General features: G+C 57.8%; 1 protein-coding gene across 2 annotated transcripts in view; it reads left to right on the forward strand.

Moving 5' to 3' along the window:
- Positions 1-11,685: 11,685 nt before the first annotated feature.
- Positions 11,686-19,757, forward strand: part of Kiaa0513 (KIAA0513 ortholog) — a 17,715-nt gene continuing 9,643 nt past the window's right edge. For both annotated transcript variants that reach the window (XM_010627483.2, XM_010627484.2), the window contains exons 1-6: positions 11,686-12,141; positions 14,187-14,286; positions 15,040-15,113; positions 17,514-17,584; positions 18,943-19,132; positions 19,641-19,681. In XM_010627483.2, the coding sequence (XP_010625785.1) occupies positions 11,810-12,141; positions 14,187-14,286; positions 15,040-15,113; positions 17,514-17,584; positions 18,943-19,132; positions 19,641-19,681 (808 nt within the window). In that variant the 5' untranslated portion in view covers positions 11,686-11,809. The remainder of the gene's footprint in view (positions 12,142-14,186; positions 14,287-15,039; positions 15,114-17,513; positions 17,585-18,942; positions 19,133-19,640; positions 19,682-19,757) is intronic.

The following is a 19,757-nucleotide window of genomic DNA, read 5'->3' on the forward strand; positions in this document are numbered from 1 at the left end:
GAAAGCAGAAGGTCCTGAGTTCAATCCCTGGTGCCACACACGCACACATACACACACACATTTCTTCTAACTTCTCTGTTGTCAGCAGTCTATAGTTGCTTGAATTGTGTTCCCTTCCAAGTTGTGGATCATTTTCCTCTGGCTGCTTTTAAGGTTTGCTTTGCCTTTAGATTTTGGCAGTTTTGTCACAGCATGAGGGGTGGGTTTCTCCAGGCTTATGGATCTGGAATCTGTACTTTTATGTCCTTGGCAGATTTGGGGACTTTGGGCCACTGGTTCTTCATTTTGGGGTGGTTACTGCCCTCCTTTCCTCCTGGGATGCTGGCGATACATACATGGGTCTCCTCCTGCCATCCCAGGAACCCACTTGATTTCCTGTCTGGGGTTGAGTTAGGTGATTTCTGCTGACTTCTCTTCACACCACTGACTCCTGCCATTGCCACCTTCATGCTGCTTTGGAACCACTGGATTTTCCATTACTGTAGCTTTAATTCTAAAATGTCTGTGATGTTTTTTCCTTTTTCTTTTCTTCCTGAGAAATTTAAACCTTTCCCTGGTGCCCCGAAGGCCCTCCCTTGCTTCTTGGGGTCTTTCTGGTGACCTCTGATCACCCCAGGCACTGAGCTGTTGTGGCACCTGTCTTTGCCCGTGCTGGTGGAGGGCTCCCCCGTCTGCTTGTGGGCTGTGTTGTTCCAGATGTGCGTCACGAGACCGGGTCTGTCCAGATCCCATGGAGAGCCTGCAGCTACGGTCCAGGGTCTTTCTCCCTGCCAGCCTCTGTGGCTGCAGGCTCGGCCACTCCCCATGCTGCTCCTCCCGTGTGAGCTGCTGCCCCCCTGGCCAGGACCTGCCCTCATTTGTCCCAGACTCCATGCTCAGGTCTGCACCAGGAGGCTGTCTGCTCACCCTGGGCTCTGCCAGGAGTGGGGAGCCACTCCAGGAGGCTGTTTTCCTGAGCCACGCCCTCTCCACAGACTTCCTGGTACAGTGTCCTCCCTGCATCCTTGTGGGATAGGAGGCCCTGGACAGCACGGAGCCCTGTGTCCACTCGTTTTTCTCCTACTCACCCACAGTGAGGCTTAATGTACAAGCTGGGCACCCTAAGAGATTAGCAGCAGCTGTAGAACCAACAGTGCCTAACAATACACTGTAGAGAAACTACCATTGTCCTTTGGCTCTGGGGCCCTGATGAAGTCAAAGCAGGGTTCCCTGCACACAGGCACAGTGGTCTGACCACCGGCCGCAGAGTGGTGGGGGAAGGTAGCTGACAGTGCACACGCAGGCCATCCTGCAGGGCAGGGTGGGATGTCACGAGGCCCCGTTCCAGTTCAGAAGAGAACTGTGAATTGTTTATTTCTGAAAATTCCCATGGAATATTTTCAGACTGGAGCTGACACCTGAACAAAGCTACTAAGCAGGGGTGGGGGGGCGACCGGGCCTTACTGTCCCTCACCTCCCTCGGCAGCTGACCAGAGCCAGCTTTGCTCTGCTCTTCCTGTGACTGAGCATCCTTGGTGGTCAAGAGGACAGAGGGAAGAAGGGGGCCCCCCTCCCTAGACCACCACTCCTCCAGCTGCCAGGAAGGCCCCTCTTGCAGGTCTGGGCATCTGCACACAGGACCCACTGGGTCCGGACCCCAGTGAGCCGAGCAGAACCAGGCTGGGCTGAGTCCCAGGCAGCCTTTGCATTGTAGTCCTCGTCCCTCAGCCCTCACTGTGGCTCCCAGAGGCACCGGGGTTAGAGCTGCCCCAGGGTGGGGACAGGAACAGGACACCCAGCTCAGCACGGGGGATGCGTCAGACAGAGAGACAAGGTCCAGATGCATCTGGCCAGGGGAGTCGAAGTCTCTAGGAAGGAGAGAAACAGGTGAATGACCAGGCAGGTGTGAGTGTAAGTGCCTGACAGGCGGGCTCACATCAGGACTTCCGGCCTCTGTCCCTGGAAACCCCTGTCCCAGCTTCCCAGGGCATGAGGCAGGGAAGTCTCTATGCCAGGCTGGCATCCAGGGCCAGGGATATCTGTAAGGAAGCGCACTCTGTTCCTCCTCTCAGGGACACAGCTGGGGCATCCCTGATTTAAAGTTTTGGGTTCAGATGCCCCAGAATCAGAAACTTTTGAGCACCAATGTGAACAAGTGGGAAATTCTATGCCTGTGTTGGTCACAGTCAAAACACAGGTACAGTAAACACATTAAATTACCTTCACGCTATATGTATAAAGTACGCGTGGAAAGTAAACGACACGGGCCCCACCCCCAGACACCTCTTTTGTGTATGTGCAGATATTCTAAAATCCAAACTGCAGAACACTTCTGGCCAAAGCGTTTCAGATATGGGACACCCTGTGTTAGAGAAGCTAGCGATGGAGGAGGGGAGAGACTTTCTCCCATGGTTTGCATCCAGAAAGTACCGCCGTGTACCTCCGATCTGGCCTTGATAAAGAAGTCAGTGTCTAGGGCCAGGGATTTGGCTCAGTGGTTCTGCCGCCTGCCTTGCAAGCACAAGGGCCTGAGTTTGATCCCTGGCACCGGGGGAAAAAAAAAAGTCAACGTCTCTTACTGGGGGATAGGGTTTGCATACCGGGTCTGTTCCGTAGCCCAGGGTGGCCTCAGACTCCCAGTCCTCCTGCCTCAGCCTCTGGAGCACAGTGACCATAGGCATGCAGCACCACGGCCAGATGGAAGTGAGCTGAGAATGGAAGGTGCTCGTGCGAGTGGACACTCCCTCTCCTCCCTCACTGCCCTCGGTCCTCCTTCTCCAGAAGCCAAAGCTTCTGTTGCAGGCACAGTTGCAGCCTCAGTAAAGACCATTGCGCACTCCTCCACCACTGGGTCTCCACCTGTGTGCACTGATGGGCACAGATCAGCTGTGGACAGGAGTGGAGCCTGGGGGTCCGAGTTCTGTGGCCTGTTGACTCATGGGCGGTGCATCCTTCAAACGCCTGCCATTAACCATATCAGGCTCTCTGGGATGCTGGGCCAGGAGAATCGTAAGTTCAAGCCCAGTCCGGATAGCTTAGCAGTCTAGTGAGACCCTGTCTCAGAATAAAAAATAAAGGGCCGGAGATGGAGTTTGGTGCAAAGGCCCTGGGTTCAATCTCAGTAGCACACACACACACACACACACACTTACTAGCTCCTTTGTCACAGTGAGTGTGGAAGGCAGGGGACAGTCAGGTGTGTCCTGTGCTGTCTTCACTATGCTGTAACCACAAGGATGTGAATGCCTCCCGCCTCGCTGCTCAGTGCCCCTTCTGCACCTAACGGAGACATCTGTCACGAGGCCGTGCCGTCATCACTGCTCCCTCTCGGTTTTAACAAAGTACCAGAATTAACGCAGCGACACTCAACAGTCAGGTGTGTCCTGTGCTGTCTTCACTATGCTGTAACCACAAGGATGTGAATGCCTCCCGCCTCGCTGCTCAGTGCCCCTTCTGCACCTAACGGAGACATCTGTCACGAGGCCGTGCCGTCATCACTGCTCCCTCTCGGTTTTAACAAAGTACCAGAATTAACGCAGCGACACTCGTGCTGCCCTCCCGTCGCACATTAAGATTATTTCCAGTAGTCTGCATTATAAATGCAGCTGCACGTAGGTTTTTGGGGCACGTTTGCATTGCTGCCCTGGATAGCTGATGCAGGTAGACTTTCAGAGCCGTGAGACGTGCTTCAGTGTGAGGAAGGCTCTCAGAGGCCACAGTAGCCACAGAACACGCCGGCGTAGTGGGTGATGTTCGCGGAGCTGCCTGCGAGGAGCGGGCTGTGGACGGCAGTGTTGGCAGAAGGAGAAAGGTGTGTGTCCTGGGAAACAGAGTCACAGGAGGGCCCGGAATGTCTGGCCTATGCAGCCCTGAGCAAGCAGACCTGAAAGTGCTTGAAGGCGTGTTGAATAGTGGCTGTGTCCCCTCTGCGTTTGGCTGCTGGAAATCTGCGTGGGTAGCTTGCCCGGCTCCAGATGGAAGAGCACCTTGATGGCTGGCCAAAGGTGACAGGTGTCCCAGGTGGGCAGGGACACACACCAGTGGCCTTTACGCAGCAGGCTTTCTACTGCCTGCCAGGGATCCCTGCACGCAGGAAGGTCAGCTGGTCTCCTCCCTCAGGGACACAGATGTCCTCCGCTTCTGGCTCTGTGCTCTGGCCCTCCTCAGGCCCGCAGTAGCAGAAGACCAAGCCCGAGAGAGGGACAATGGTTCATCCCCTCCTGGACGCCAGGGGTTCTCTGGAGAAAGCCCAGGCCCCCGCTCTTGCAGGGAGCTTCTCCCCCCTAGTGACTAAGCGCTGCTGTCTCCACATCAGTAGTCAGGCAGAACTGATTTATTTTGCCAAATTTCCCCAAAGACTGGTATGCTAAGTCAGTCTCTGTCCAAATTGCATCCAGCTGTCCCCAAGTTATCAGCTGTGTCCTTTTGTTAAAGAGCTGCAGCTGTCCACCAAAGGAAGCCCGTGCCGGCCAGTGACTGAACATTCAGTTAAAGTGGATTCAACTCCAAATGGTGAAGATTCATGGAAAACCCCTTAAAAGGGGCCTTGAACTGGGGCTCAGGAACCACTCAGCTGTCCCCTGTGATGGGTTCCAAGGTGCAGCAGGCCCATCCCATGCCTGTGGGGGTGGCTTTTGAGCTGGGCAGCCTGTGAAACGTGTACACTCGGAGTAGCTGCGGCCTCTGACGCCATTCCATTTCCCTCTCTCCTCCCTCAGGGACCGAGCTCCCGGGCCTCCTGGGCTTTGGCAGTGTCGCTGAGTGAGGTCTGTTCTGTAGCTGAGCCCAGGAGGATACTGTGCCTAGGAGGGACTTGTGTCTCTTCCTTCTGTGTTCCCAGCATGCAAAACATCGGAGCAGCTTAAAACTGGACCCCCCGAGGCTGCAGTGTCCCTCCGTGCTCTCTGTGGACCACTCAGCCTGTCTCGCTCTCCCGCTGGGTTAGGGACCAGCAGATGGTCCCTTATCTCCTGTTCCAGTTCCGATGCGCCCTTCTTCCTGGACGTCATAAAGCAGGGGCTGTCTTTAGATATAACTGTTATGATGTTGCCGTTGGGAAAAGCCACACGAAGCTTCATAAAATGTTATCTCAGAGGAACATAGCAAGACACCTAAGGAGCCCGGTGAGCTCTCTCTGCTACAAACCTGGTGACAAGCACATGTCCGCTTTCACTTCTGGCTTCCTTGGACCAGACCCATGGGGCCAGGGCGAGGGGGGCCTGCCTTGCTGCAGCTACCTGGAGCCTCCTGGAGCAGCCTGATCCTCATCACCACACAGCTCCTCAGTCACAGGCCTCGCCTGGTCTCCCAGGCTCTCACGTCATCATCTACATCCTGCTTTCCCTCTGCACCTACCCGAGGTGACCGTACCCTAGCCGTGCGGGTGGGTTCAGCGTGAGCGTCTGGATGCCCTGCAGTACCCCAGAAGCTCCCTGTTTTCCTTATGTCCTTTTTCAGTCTCACAAGCATGTGTTAAATTAAAATGCCACCAGTAGTTTATTAAGCTTTCTGAAGCTGGGACTCCTAAGGGGTTGATTTGCACGTAGGGTCACAGGGAGACCAGGGCCTTGGACTCGGTCGCTGTGCTGTTGCTGTGGGAGGGGAGCTGGTCACTCCTTCCAAGGCGTGGGCTGAGGTCACCGGCTTGGGTTGCAGCTTTTGTCAGTGCATCTGAATGTCACTGCGGGGCATCCTTCACGCGTGCTGTCCGCCCGTGTTGTGCTGGGTAGCCCCTTGCCAGCCCCTCGCTCCTCATGGTGAGTGGGTCCGGGGCAGAAACTGAGTTGCGTCTACATCTTGCTGCCAGGCAGAGGCGCAGCCGTTCCAGCAAATGAATAGATTTCTTGTCAAGACACCTCTTTCGGTCTCAGCCCATTGCTGGGAGCTGCCCATCTGTCTGGTCTGCTTGAGTCGCTCTGTTAACTCTTGTCCCCTCGCTCCTCATCCGATGTCACTTAAATTCCCGTCCAGATAAATAACAAAGCTGCAGGGAGAGACAGAGTTGGCCTGGGCATGCTGAGTGGGCCCACCAGATGCCACAGCCTCCCTGCAGACCTCAGACTGCGTCAGCTGCTGTCGGGGCGAGGTCCCGCGCTCTCCTGGCTTATTGATTTCTGTGTCCCTGCCAAGAGCGTGTGCAGCAGCAGCATTACCTACGTGCACCTGTCGTCGTGTGTCACTGCTGGCCATGGGCAGACTCCCTGAGTTACGGCTCCCTGCACCCCAGCTCCATCACAGGCCCGTGTCCTGGGGTCTTCCCCACCCACAGGTGTCCGCACAGGGCTATCACCCCTGAGGGCTCCTCCTGCACCCTGTGTCGGGTTGGGGAGCAGGTGTGTTTGCTCTTTGTAAATTTGTTGAGCAGTGTGACTGTGACCTGTGCAGTTTCTTAAGAAAGGAGACAGCTCGTGTCTGCAGACTTGGCAGCCCCTCCTGGTGGCCTGGTGGGAGCCCAGCTGGGACTTGCTGAGTCGAACGACCTCGTACAAACAGCAGTGCTGAAATGGGCATTTACCACCCCTCGTCCTCACTGCGGTAGTCTGTCAGGCCCTCTCTAAGCCCGCTGTCTCCGAGTCTGCCAGTGTGGCCGTGTGACCTCCTCCACACCTGCCCTCCTCCCTCACCGTCCCTGGCCGCACCCTGTCCTCACACAGCGTCCTCCCGGTGCCGACACCAGCCTGTGTCTGCTTGGCAGAACCTGCAGCTGAGCACGGGGTCACTCCTCGGCTTCTCCCCTCTCACGGCTCGGTACTGTGCTCCCTCCAAGGCGAGAAACCGTGGCTGCAATCCCAGGTGTTGAGCCCCTGCCACGCTCTAAGTCGGGCTGGGTCCCATCCAGTTCCCGCTGTTCCTGAACAGCTCGGTGCGCCCTCTTCCTGTCTGAGTCGGGTGGGCACTGTGAGTGGCCTTCCCTGCCCTGTCAGCGCTGCTGTGCTTCCTGCACGCTCCCTTTCATGGCCCCAGGCCCCTTTCTAGCCCAGACCCCTGGGAGATACAGCCCTTGCTTCACCGACACCTCACAGACACTTTTGTCTTGGCCTGGTGGGGCTCTGCCAAAGATTCCTCTGCAGGTATCTAAGATGCTGCTGCTGTATCCGGGGACCCTGATTGGAGTCCTAAACTTTCTTGGCAGAAGGAGCCCTCCGTCCCAGCAGCTGGCCCCGAGGCCCTCCGGGAAGCCGGCGTGGATGGTCTGTGCCACAGCTTCCCTCACCAGCCCGGCAGACCTCTGGTGTAGGAGGGGAGGGTGCCTCTTGGGCATTGAAGCTGCCGTTTGCTGGGGTGTCGGGAACCTTATCAGACAAGTGCCTGCACCAGACTCATTTCTCCTGTGCCTTCACGTTTTTGAAGAGTCATGACACCTGTGCATTTTTCAGGACCATCTTAGAGGCTTTGGCATTACAATGAATGATGTTGCTGTCTTAGTATCTGGAACAAGTTACTTTGCAGGTGAATCTGTCAGGGCCAGAAGAATGTTAGATCCAGCACATTTCAGCTTTTGACTTCGGCTGCCGTGAAACTTGACTAAATACTTTCCCCAGCTGCAGCGATGGGTTTATTTGAGTCCGCAGGTCTGTAAGATGCCCTTGAACTGTGTTGACAGGGCACAGACCTTCTGCACAGCGATCTGAACACGCTGACACGGAGGAGGAAGACACCTTGACATTTCCTGTAACCCAACCTGTTCTTCACCGAACACCTATTGCTTCTCAGGTGCAGGCAGCCGAAGCTCCCTTCCTGGTTGCCAGGCAAAGCCACCTGCTCCACAGCCCACGGTGACAGGCATATGCACGGGCTGTGTTGGCCAGCTTGAGTCCCCTGCGGTCCACACTCACACCTCGGCCATGGCTGTGCTGAGCGAGGTGTCATGGGCTGGACTGTGTGGCCAGTGTGGGGCGGCAGGAAGGGTGTGTTCAGGAAGCGCTGCACCTCCGGCCTCTCTCAGAGCTAGCTGGGCACGTGTGGAAGTGACTCCTGACCCCACTGCACCCGAGACTTCGAGCGAGGCCCCCTTGCAGTTTGGTTGGCAGCACAGCACCGTTCAGGGGACGGGAGAGGGTGCCGTCCATGTGGGGCACCCATGTGTGGCTGCGAGAGAAGAGCCACAAGGGTGTGCAGAATAGTCAAATTTTTTCCAGCACTGAAATGGTAAAAACAAACACAAAAAACTGCACATTGATAGAGACTGGAAGGGAATACACAAAGTGGAGAGTGATTTTTGTCGACATGGTAGATTTTTATCTTTTTCGTACCGGTGGTCTAACTCAGGACCTTGAACTTGAGAGACAGGTGCATGGTAGAATTCTGTTCCCCACCCTTCCTTACCAGTACAGCACAGAATATTTAAGGGGAAGGGAAATGAAGAACTTCATAGTAACAAGCTCCATAGAGCGAGCCCAGGGAGGAGCAGCCTTAGCAGGGTGGCCAGTGTCAGGTTCCAGAGCTCGAGTGGTAGGAGGGGGCTGGCTGAGGACTTTTTGTTCTGGGTGTGGGCCAGGGCCTTCTTTGCACAGCAGAGACTCCCCAGCTTCTTGCCGCAGTTGTTTTATTTTTCCTGGCAGCCTAAACTCAGACAAATACCTGACAGTCTGAACCTAGCATTTCTGACCTAACATTGTCTTTGCTTCCTTTTGCTAATGCAACAAACTATTGTGTACTTAGTGGCTTTAAACAACACTCATTTATCATTTCACAATTCTGGGGGCCAGAAATTCAAAACCTACCTCAGTGGCTACAGTCAAGGTGTCGGCCAGGCTCATGCTAGGCTGAGAGAATCTCTTTCCTGCCTCTCCCTGCTGCACTCCTTGGCTTGTGGCCTCCTCCTGTACCTTCAGGGCCATCGTCACAGCTCCTCTCTAACTCTGACCCACTGGTAAGGTCCCTTGTGATGACATTGGGCTCACACTTATAACCTGGGTTCTCTCCCCAACTCAGTCCTTAGCTTAATCTGTCTGTAAAGTGTGTGTCACCACAGGGCAGACCTTGAGCGAGGTCACTGGGTCATACCAGTGTCACCAGCCCTCCCACTGTGTGACCAGCAGTCCCCTTGAGGGACTGCAGCTGCCAGAGGACAACATGGAAGTCCAGGGCTTGGTTTGTAGCTGTCCTGCAGAGAAGCAGCAACCTGTGCCCCAGGATGCTGGGAAAATCAGAGTTTGAGGCCGGCTGTGGCTGGGCTATAGTCCCGCAGTCACTCCGCAGTTCCCCTGCAGCTGGAGGTGGCCTGGGAAGGCTGCAGGGGTGGGATGTCCTCGCAGCTGCCTTCTCTGCACCCCACCAGGTCCCTGCCTCCTTCCTGTAGGGTTCCCAGTGCCCCAGGCCTGTCTAGGCTGCCTTGGCCTCTTTCTCCTCCTGGAGTCCCTGACTGGCTGACTCGGAGCCCTGCCTCTAGGGAAGTCCCACTACTCCCTCTAGTGACAGACCCCTCCTTCGTGTGGAACCCAGCGTCTCAGGCCGGGGATGGCAGGGGACCTCAGGCCTCTTGTATGGAGAACAGAGCACACGGACCAGGGTGCAACCCACAGATGTGGGGTGTTCTTGCTTTAGGTCTAGGGTTTTGGTTTGTTTTTGTTTTATTTTGTATTTTTGACCATACAGTGTTTTGAAATAAATTTAAATCAGTTGCCATCATTGAAATTTTGGAAGACTGCATGTGGCAGATTTCCGCACTCCTTAGAACATCCTGGAAGCTCTGGGACTCCAGGGCCTGGGCTCCTAGAGGGTTTCTGGCTGCTGCAAGTGGGGATGGAGTAGTCATCCCTGCTGGCAACTTCTGTATTATCTTTCTAGGCGGTCACCTGAGGTGGGTGAGAGAGGCCACCTTATCTCCTGGGGCCTGTGATCCTGTCCCCTTCCTGGATGTGGTGGCTTCCCTGTGACTAACCAGCCTGGGAGAGCAGAGTGTCCTGCTGCTGTCCTGAGAGAGGCTTTTCACCACTCATGCTGCTGCACAGGGCCTGGACTGACCCTGGCCCACCAGCCGCTTCTCACTCTGTGTCTGTCAGTAATGTCACCTCCTTCCCCAGCCTAAGACTCTCAGCGAGGGTGACTCCAGCCTAAAGCCCTGGGGCTGCTATGCAACCCTGAGAGCCCTTGGGCTGGAAGGGAACCAGTCGCCCTGGGGCAGTTTGGTCTCAGCCTGGCACCCAGGCCAGGCTACCCTTTTCCCAGGTGTGTTCACAGCGGTAACCACAGGGAAATCAGAACCCCCCACCCTGTCCCCAGCACCGGGCAGCAGATACCCAGCAGGCAGGACGCAGGCTTTCTTGGCCCAGAGCCTGGGTCTTCCCATACAGTCACCATTTCTTTCCCGTTACCGTATTTATCCACATTATGGGTAATGTTGCAGCATTTTTCTCCACACTACTGTTTTCTGAGTGTTTTGAATTATTTTCTAAAGATAAATTCTAAGCATATGAATTTTTGAATCATATGAAAGGGAAAAATAAGAATGATGGAAATTAAAGGCTTTCTAATGGCTCATTTATCCTCATTGCTGGCAACATTTGGGAATATTAGTTTCATCAGGACTGAGTTATAATTTAAAAGTTTTGTAACTCGGTAGCTTAAGACTGTTGTTAATTGCTTTACGTGCATATTTACACACATGGTTATTGGTATCAGCATTTAATGGCTGTGCTTTGTCTTTGTGCCTTGCCCGCTGGAGTGGCTATGCGTCTGCTAGAAGGTGGGTTTCTTTAGGTAGAGCGAGTGCATTGGTAACATGCATCGGACTGACTCAGCTTCCTGCGGGCCTTCCCCTGGCTCCGGGCCATCGTGGCTGGTGTGGTTCTGCTCTCTGGAGAGGGTGAGACGCACTCTCTGAGGACTTTGACTTCTAACCCTTTCACTACCTCCTATGGGGGACACAGCTGGCGAGGGGACCCACTGCCCTCCTGGGAGCCAGAGCCCTGCTGCGGGCCTGGCCTGGAAAGTTCTTTTGAGCCGCAGTTTCTGCCTCTGTGTGGACCAAGGCAGGCTCCCTGAGTGTGTGCAGGGAGTGCTGTCCCTGACTCAGGGTGTTTCTGTCTGAGGCTGGGGAGCTGGTGATATCACAGTGGGTTCCCATGAATCAGGGCCCAGGAGGCAGTGTCCTTGATGCTGACTGCCCTCCAGGAGGCCTCAGTTCCACAGAGCTGGGCCACGCTGCAGGTGTTGCCAGGGGAGCCTGTGAGGGACGTGGAGGGTAGAGGTGCGCTCTCCCCGAGGGCTGCCATCCAGGGGCTTGGTCCTGCTTGGCCACTGCCCTCGGTGTGGGTGGCAGGGTCCCCGGATGGGCAGGCAGCTCGGAGGCTGCTGTGGGAGCTGAGATTCTACCCCAGCTCTGCCGCTGTGCGACTGGTGTCCCTGACCTTGACCTGGTACACACGGCCCCGGCCCCGTCTGCTTGTGTATCCAGCAAACGTGCACCAAGCTCTCTTCAGGCGAGTGTCTGTGCTGGGCTGCGTCTGAGAGTCAAGGGGTACAGAAGCCCAGTGCCGGTGTCCAGCAGGAGTGGGCTCCACCATGCGGAAGGAGCTATGGGCACAGGGTGTGTCTGAGCTGGCTAATTTAGCAGATCCTGGTTGTGCCCGCCGCGTTGCAGTGTGGACAGGAACAGGCGGCAAGGGAATCGGCGTGGGGGAGAAGCACCCCCAGTTCCGCAGCGCAGCACAGAGAGAGTCACTGTGGTTGCTGCCTTTCTCCATGGGAGGAGAGGCTCCCGCGTGGTGATGGTGCTTCTGTCTGTTTCCTCCCAGATGCTTTAGGGCCGCCAAGCTGCCCTGGAGGTCTCACCCCTGGTGGCCACTGCGTGTGCTGGGCAGGATCCCACGGCCACAGCCCCCACACCATGGAGGCCCCAGAGGTGCCCGTGGGCTCGCTGATCGACTTTGGGCCTGAGCCACCGGCCGCACTTCCCCTGGAGGCTACACCTCCAGACCCCCAGGAAGGGGACGGCTCCCTGGGTGACGGCGCGTCTGAGAGCGAGGCTACCGAGTCGGCAGACAGCGAGAATGACATGGGCGAGTCACCCTCGCACCCCTCCTGGGACCAGGGCCGCCGCTCCTCCTCCTCCTCCGAGTCCTTCTCCTCGGGCCAGAGCGCGGAGTCCACCCAGGATGAGGAGACCCAGGCTCTCCGCGAGTTCATGCGCAGCTACGTGGAGAAGATCTTCTCGGGAGGGTAGGGACCTCCTGGGCCATCTCTGAAGGATCCCCTGGCTGGGTGTGGTGCACACCTGTCATCCCAGCACTTGGGAGGCTGAGGCAGGAGGGTCATGAGTTCCAGGCCAGCCTGGGCTACAGAGTGAGACCCCATCTCAGAAAGGATCCGGAGTCTGGCTGCATCTGCACAACTGCAGCAGCATTCTGGGTGTAGCATGTCATGGATGTGCGTGCCGCCCAGGGGATTCTGGGACAGCCGTGTTGGGAGCCCCCGGGGGGATGGGCATCAAAATGCCCAGCTCATGGGCCAAGCTAGGCACTCGAGTAGCCGCAGAGAGAGTGGGGCTCAGCCCGTCCAGCCCCGTGTCCACCATCTCGCACAGTGTCCTCAGTGCTTCCCTGTCCCCTGCCTGTGACCCGTGGGGCCGCCCATCTCTGCTTCCCCTTTCATCTCCCAAGCGCGCCCCTGGGCAGGCGGGACTGGGCAGCGGACTGGCCCCAGGGGCCTCCTACACTGGCAGCCACACGGCAGAGAAAGTGGGAGGAGGGAAGCAGGTCGGCTGTAGCCCCGTAAGGGAACAGAGTTCCCTGTGCACTCCCGGGATGGGCTCAGAAAGGAGCTATTTCCAGGGTGGCTCCCACTTCCCGCCCACCTGCCTGCACCCTGCTGGCCCTCATCCTCCCTTGTCATTGCTGAGTGGGGGGGGCACTCACCCGCCCCTGGGCCATCTGAGCATTCGGAGGGCAGCTCCCGGTGAGCACCGCCCCACAGGGCTGTCAGTGGCTAGGCGGTCATGGGTATTTGCTGGAGTTAAATTCAGGGGCCATTGGCTGGGCATGGTGGCACGTGTTTGTGGTCCCAACCCTTGGGAGGCTGAGGCAGAAGGATCTCTGTGACTTTGAGGCCATCCTGGGCTACACAGCAAAATAAACAAGACAAGGTTCAGGGGCTGTTAAGGTAGCAAGGCCCTGGTTCCTTGGCTTTGGTAGAGCTCCTGTGTGCACAAGGTCCCTTCCTGCCCTTTAGGTGGGGTCTTTGCAGGGGTGGAGTGTGGGCATGGACTGCTGGGCACCTGGCGCACAGGCCGGGCTGGAGTTGGGGCCCGAAGTGGTCACACAAGGGCTTTCATGGTCTTCACGTCCCTGCCACCCAAGGGGCCTACTGGCTGACCTGAGGGTTCCAGTGGTGCTAACTGACCTTCAGCACCCACGGCAGTGCCCTAAATGTGTTCAGAGTCTCCAGGGTGGACCAGCGACATCAGCCTCCTGAGTCTGAGGCGAGAACATGCGTTTCCACGAGGCTCATGCAGGACTCCTGTCCAGCCCTGCCCATTGGCACCGCAGAGCCCCATGTCCCCCATGAGCGAGGCCCCTCTCTGTGCTCTTCGTGTGGGCTGGCCTCCATCTCTGGGTGGCCTGAAGGGCAGGTTCTGTGATGGCCCCGACGCCTGGCTTCCCAGAGTGCATCTGTGCTCCAGTTCTGACCATCTGGAGAGGGTGGTGGAGGTGGCTTCGCACTCGGTCTGCCTGGGCATCACCAAGTGACTTGGTTTCCCTGAGTGCACCCCAGGTAATGCAAAGGCGAGAGGCCACCGATTGCCATGGGTAGGGCCACCCCTGGCAGTAGCCTGCCATGTGCAGAATGGTCGGGGCACCCCAGAAACAGCTGCTGAAGGCTGACAGGTTCACGTTTCACCGGGGTTGGGGTGGTAGTGTGGGGTGAAGAGTGTGACCTTTTCTACAAACCCTTATGTAAATGACGTTGCCTAAGCCGATCAGTGGAAGACGCCATTCCCTAAAGGACCACAGCTCAGGCCTGCTCCAGGCTCAGCCTTACGGGGCTGGAGGTGGGAGTCAGGAGGGGCTGGCGAGTCGGTTACCAGACAGGCTCCTTGCCTCAGTACCAACAGCCCACTCCTGCAGGTCTGGGGAGGGCAGAGGGTGCCCAGGTGCCCATGCCAGCAAGGCTGAGGCCACCCTGACTCGTCCTCCTCACTCCTCTCCCGGCTGCACAGGTTTGTTTTGGGGACTAACAGGCCTTGTTTTCCCTCTGCCGATTTCCAGGGAGGACTTAGACCAGGAGGAGAAGGCCAAGTTTGGCGAGTACTGCAGCAGTGAGGATGGGAAGGGCCGGGAGTGGTTCACCCGCTTTGTGAGCGCCCAGGTGAGCGCCCACTGTCTCCTCAGTGTGTCCTGCAGTTCCACTTTGGGGACACGAGCCATAGGAGCGGGCGTGGTGGCACAAACCTGTGATCCCAGACTCTGGGAGGCTGAGGCAGGAGGTTGCAAGTTTAAACCCAACATGGACAACTTAGGGACTTAGTGAGACCCTGTCTCAAAATAAAAAGTTTCTAAGGGCTGGAGATATAGTTCAGTGCAGAGGCCTTGGGTTCCATCCCCAGTGCCACAAAACAAACAAATGAACCTCCTGGGGAGGGACGGCTGGGAAGAGGGTGTGAGGGAGGTGCGTGCAGCCTGCCCTGGGGAGGAGGGGCTGTCAGCTCCAGAAGTTCCAGGACAGCGAATTTTTAACCCAAGTACCAGGGCTCTGCCCACGTAGTTTACTAAACAGCCCACAGTATTCGGTATTTACAAAAGGTGATACCTTCAAGACCTTGAGAGCCCTGGGGAGGAAAATGTACTAAGAAAGCTGAAAGACATTCATTTGCAAGCACCACAGCATGTGCTCTTCGTATTAAATTAGAACACGCAGCAGAGGCCAACCTCGCAGAGCTGCCATCCAGAAGTAGCCCTGTCACCGTCCCTCCATGCTTCTGTGACACTGGTGTGGGTGGGGACCCTCCTGGGCCAGAGCACTGCGCCGTCCATGCGCACTCCCTGCGGGCTTCCAGCCGCATGCTCTTAGTACCCTTGTGCTCCCTGGGCCCTGCTGATGCACGCGCCTCTCTCCGCACAGCGCTGCAACTCCAAGTGCGTGTCAGAGCCGACCTTCTACCGCCTGGTGCAGTCCTTCGCCGTGGTGCTGTTTGAGTAAGTGATGCCTCCCCTCCCCTGCCGCAGGGGGCCAGCTGTGAGTCACACCCGCGTCACCATCACCAGCTGCAGGGGCTCTGGCGTGGTGACCAGCGTCTCCCGGGAGCAGAGGCCGTAGGAGCTGCAGCTGGGCGGAGCACAGCCTCCCTTGTTGGGCGCTGCTCCGCCCTCTGGCCGCCCTCCCTGTGGGGGCCCTGAGCAGTTCCATCTCCTGTGGGAAGCACTCGCAGCTGGGTGCCCGCCCCTCATGGCATCCCAGCCCCATGATGTGCCTGGCCGGTCACTGCCCTGTGGGCTGCGGGTGGCCGGAGAGGTGTGGCCAGCCCTGCCCTGCCTCTGCCCAGCTGTCAGCCAGGGGACAGGGCCCCTGGTGCGTGCGGCTCCCGGAGGGCCGGGCTCCCTTCACTTCCTTTGTCCTTGATTGGAGCAGGTGCCACCACCAGCCATGGAAGGGAGGGCAGACTTTGGCAGCCGGGAGTGACCGAAGCCTCGTCTGCGGCGGGGTAGCCAGGATGAGAATGAGGCTCTGTGGGTGGAAATAGGCCAGAGGTGTGGCACACGGCCGTAGGTAAACCCCTGCTGGGGCCCTGGGCTTCTCCCCCACTGCCCACATACTCCACTTACGGAGCCCTGTGTCCTTCTGGCCCTGCACGCTGTGCTCCTCTGCAGGATGGTGGCTGCTTCCGCTGTTGCCTTTCTCTGCTGCCCCAGGAATGTGGCAGGTGCTGGGGGTAAGGACTGGTGGAGAGGAGGATCCTCTCTTCCTGCTATGGCTCCCTGTGTCCCTGGCAGGGAAACACAGCCCTCAGGGGTCTGGGAGGGCAAGAAGACTGCCCTGGAAGTCAGTGGAACGGGGCCCGGCAGGCGTGGCCTGGGCACCAAGACCTCCATGGGCCAACACTCGGAGCCCTGGACGTACCAGGAGCTCTCTTTCTGCATAAATTGCTGCTGTGCTGCACAGGACTTGTGCATTGTGTGTGTTTTACTTGATAGCAGCTTCAGTTCGTACTTTGTCCTTTGCTCACCCATCTGTTATAGTTTTATCACTAGCTTAGTTCTGGACGTTGGTTAGATTCGGTGTTGCAGTGCTGGGGTCGATCCCAGGGCTTGGGCACACTAGGTATGTGCTCTACTGAGACATCCCAGCTCCTGCTCATAAAGTATTTTTAAAAAACAGAAACAGCCCTATGCCTACTGTCTAGAAGGTTTCTGTTGACCTTCTTTTAAAAATAATAATTGCCCCAGGTTAAAAACTAAACAGGAAAGGGTCCGGGATGTAGCTCAGTGGCACCATGCCTGCCTCGCAAGTGCAAGGTCCTGAGTCTGATCCCTGGTGCCGCAAAACAAAGCAAAACACAAAGACTAAACAGGAAAGAAGAATGGAGAGAGCCTAGGCCAGGCTGGGAACCCTAGCATTCCAGGAGCCTGAGGCAGGAGGGTCCTGAGTTCAAAGCTGAGCAATTTAGAGAATTCGATAGAGCTGTCGCAAAAATAAATATATACATAAAATAAAATAAAAATAGAAAAGGTCTCAGTGCAAAGGCCCTGGGTCAGAGGGAGGGGAAGAGTGCACAAAGTGTGCTCCCCTCATTCCCTGTGACCCCTGTCCCGGAGGGGCCTGGGAGTGACACGCAGGCCAGCACGGGATTTCCCCACGCGGGCTGTGTATCCCTGCGGCCCTGCGTAGGCAGCGTGTGCCATTTGCGCATGCGCTCTGCCCCAGTGTGCGCAGCTCAGACGTTCAGATGGCCCTTCCCACTCGAAGTGTGGCTCTGGCCATGGTCACAGGGTCATTTCCTGTGGCAGAGAGGGGCCCTTTCTGAAGTCCCCCTTCTGTGTCTGCTGGATGGATGGATCTAGGTATGTCTCGTAATGTACACTCTGAAGTAGGGGATAATAGGGTAGGAACGGCCCTTGGGCTGTAGAATGCTGTTTAGCTCCTAAGTGATAATTACTCTGTTTTTGATGTGTGACATGAGAAGAGGGTTCTGTCCCTGGGCCATGGTTCTCAGTGGTGTCCCTGGGCCCGGGGTTCAGGGCAGCAGCATCCCATGGCTGTGCAGAAAGGCAGGGGAGCAGTGAGGCCTGTGTCCCCGCTGCCCTCCAAGGATCCAGGTGCTGCTGCTGACCAGGCCAGTGGTCGGGCCAGAGGCTCCAGGCTGGTGCGTGGTCCCCAGTGCTTCGCTGAGCTTCCGGGACTGACTTTCACCTGCAGAGTGGAAGAGGCCCGCCATGAGGGCCATGAACGTCTCCCTGCCAGAGCTGGGCCGGTGCCCTGTTGGCACCTCTCCTGGCTGGTCCAGGGGATTTTGCTGGTCACTGTCCCCCACTCCCTGGGAGCTTGCTGGGGGAGCTCGGGCAGAGGACTCTCCAGCCAGTTGGCCACCTATCTTTCAGGTGCCATCAGATGGACGACTTCGGGCCCGCCAAGAACCTCATGACCATGTGCTTCACCTACTACCACATCGGTAAGGTGGGGGGCTTGGCAGAGCCCCTTGGGGGCGAGGGCTTGCCGGCAATAACGAGGAGTCAGTGGGGCTTTCTCACGGTTAAGCAAAGTGACAAGGATTCTGAGAATAGAAGTAACCTGGGAAGGGACAATTGGGGGAAGCCACTCCACAGAGAGCAAAGACCAGGCTGTAGGAAGCTGACTCGCGCAGGGGAGCCAGGAGCGCAGTGGGAGGGCCACGGCTCTATGTCCTAGCGAGATGGACCATGGAGCTGGCTGGGGTCGGGAGCAGTCCGTCCAGGACGCTGGTGGAGCGAGCCCCGTGTGGCCGCAGATGCCTCTATGAGGAGCGGGGCCATGGTCTCCTCCGCTCGGCTCACTGCACTGCGGCCTGGGGCTGTGGCAGCAGGGCTGGCTCAGTCGGCTTGCTGGAGACCTGGTTCAGGCAGGCTGAGCATGGCTGCCCTCCAACACCCCCTCCTCACAACACAGCCCTTTCCCTGTGCTGCAGCTCTGAGCCCTGCTGCTCACGGCCACCACCCTTACTATGCCCCACAGCTCTGTGGGCAGCAGCGGGTCTGCCCGCTGGAGCTCCCTGGGCAGGATGCCATGGGGTACATGCCCAGTGCGGGACCTGCATGCCAGGCCGGTTGGGAAGGTGGCTCAGGGCAGGCATGGGCACGTGCCTGCAGTCGCACACACAGGGAGGCAGAGGCAGGAGGATCACAGTTCAAACCTGGCCCAGGCAACTTGGTGACCCAGCGAGAACCTCACACAAAGAAAAGCAAAACAAGGCTGAGGGGGAAACTCGGTGCAAAGGCCATCCATCAGTTCAGTCCCCAGCACTACAAACAAACAAACAAACAAACAAACAACAGTGCTGCTTCCCCAACCCTGTCTGCACAGGCCCCTTCAGCTAGCGGAGCCCACCATGCCACCATCACCTGCGGAGGCCCCGTGGGGTCACCCTGCTGGCAGGGGCCCCCATAGGCTCCCCACTGCCTGCAGGGCCTTTGGTTTGCTTGGTGCGTTCTCACTTCCATCCTGCTGCCCAAGGTGCTGTCCAGATGGCACGGGGCTCGTCTTGGGTCTGCCCATGCTGGGCCTGCCCGTCTCGGCTGTCCACCTTGGGGACGGCCCACTCCCCCGGCCGGCCCTCAGGCCTCTCTGCAGGATCCATTCTCAGGGCTGCTCCTGCCTCTCCTCTCCTGTCCTGGGCTGGTTCTGGCTGACTGCAGGGACCCTCAGGGACACCCAGAAAGGAGGCCTGCCCCACATGTCGGGCCATCGCTCCAACTGCCCTTCAGGGACACGCGCAGGCTCCCTCTCTGCCCTGCTGTGCCCCAGGAGCCGCCCTCACCCCCGCCCCTCCCTCAGGCAAGCCACACCCACTGCCCGCCGAGCCCAGGGAGAAGGCAGTGGGCAGCATCGACGCCTACCTGAAGTCCGCCAACAGCTGGCTGGCCGAGAAGAAGGACATCGCTGAGAGGCTGCTGAAGAACACGGAGAACGTGAAGGGCTTCTTCGGGGGGCTGGAGACCAAGCTGAAGGGGCCCCTGGTCAGGAAGTGAGTGTCGTGAGGCGCGCACGTTCGCCCTCGGTCACCCGGGTGACCCCACTCGGCTTTCCAGGGCCCCACCTGCTGGCGTCCCTGACACGCACCGTGCAGGGCTGGCAGAGGCACCGGCGGGTGGCAGTTGGCAGCACGTTAGTGTCAGTGGGACAGTGGGAAAGCCGCTGGCTAGGGGAGTGTAGCTTGGACGGGAACTTGGGCTGCCGAGCGGGCTAGGCACAGGGGTGCAGGAGCTGAGATGCCCATGAGGACAGCACATGGCCACAAGGAAAGAGGGAGCCTGCACAGTCCCAGGCCCTCAGTGTGGTTACAGCCAAGGACACAGTCTCGTTCCTCCCAGGAACAATCCACACAGGGCAGGCAGCCTGCCTGGTCCTGATTTCCGGAACATCCCAGAGAAAGCGCACTAAGTGCACACGGCCCGGCTCAGAGTTGTGAACTTTCTTTGGAGAAAATGTGGCCTGGGCCATGCTTGTCATTATCGTGGTTTCTTTCCCTCCAGAGACGATGAGAACAAACCCAAGGACAAGCAGCTCAAGACTGGTGAGGACCAGGTCCTGCGAGCCCCTGCTAGGAGGCTAGGAGCAGGGACCTGTGGGGCGGGACCAGTGGGGAGGCG

Source organism: Fukomys damarensis, unplaced genomic scaffold (genome assembly GCF_012274545.1).
Source record: "Fukomys damarensis isolate Sample0158 unplaced genomic scaffold, DMR_v1.0_HiC HiC_scaffold_32, whole genome shotgun sequence".
NCBI classification, from domain to species: Eukaryota; Metazoa; Chordata; class Mammalia; order Rodentia; family Bathyergidae; genus Fukomys; species Fukomys damarensis.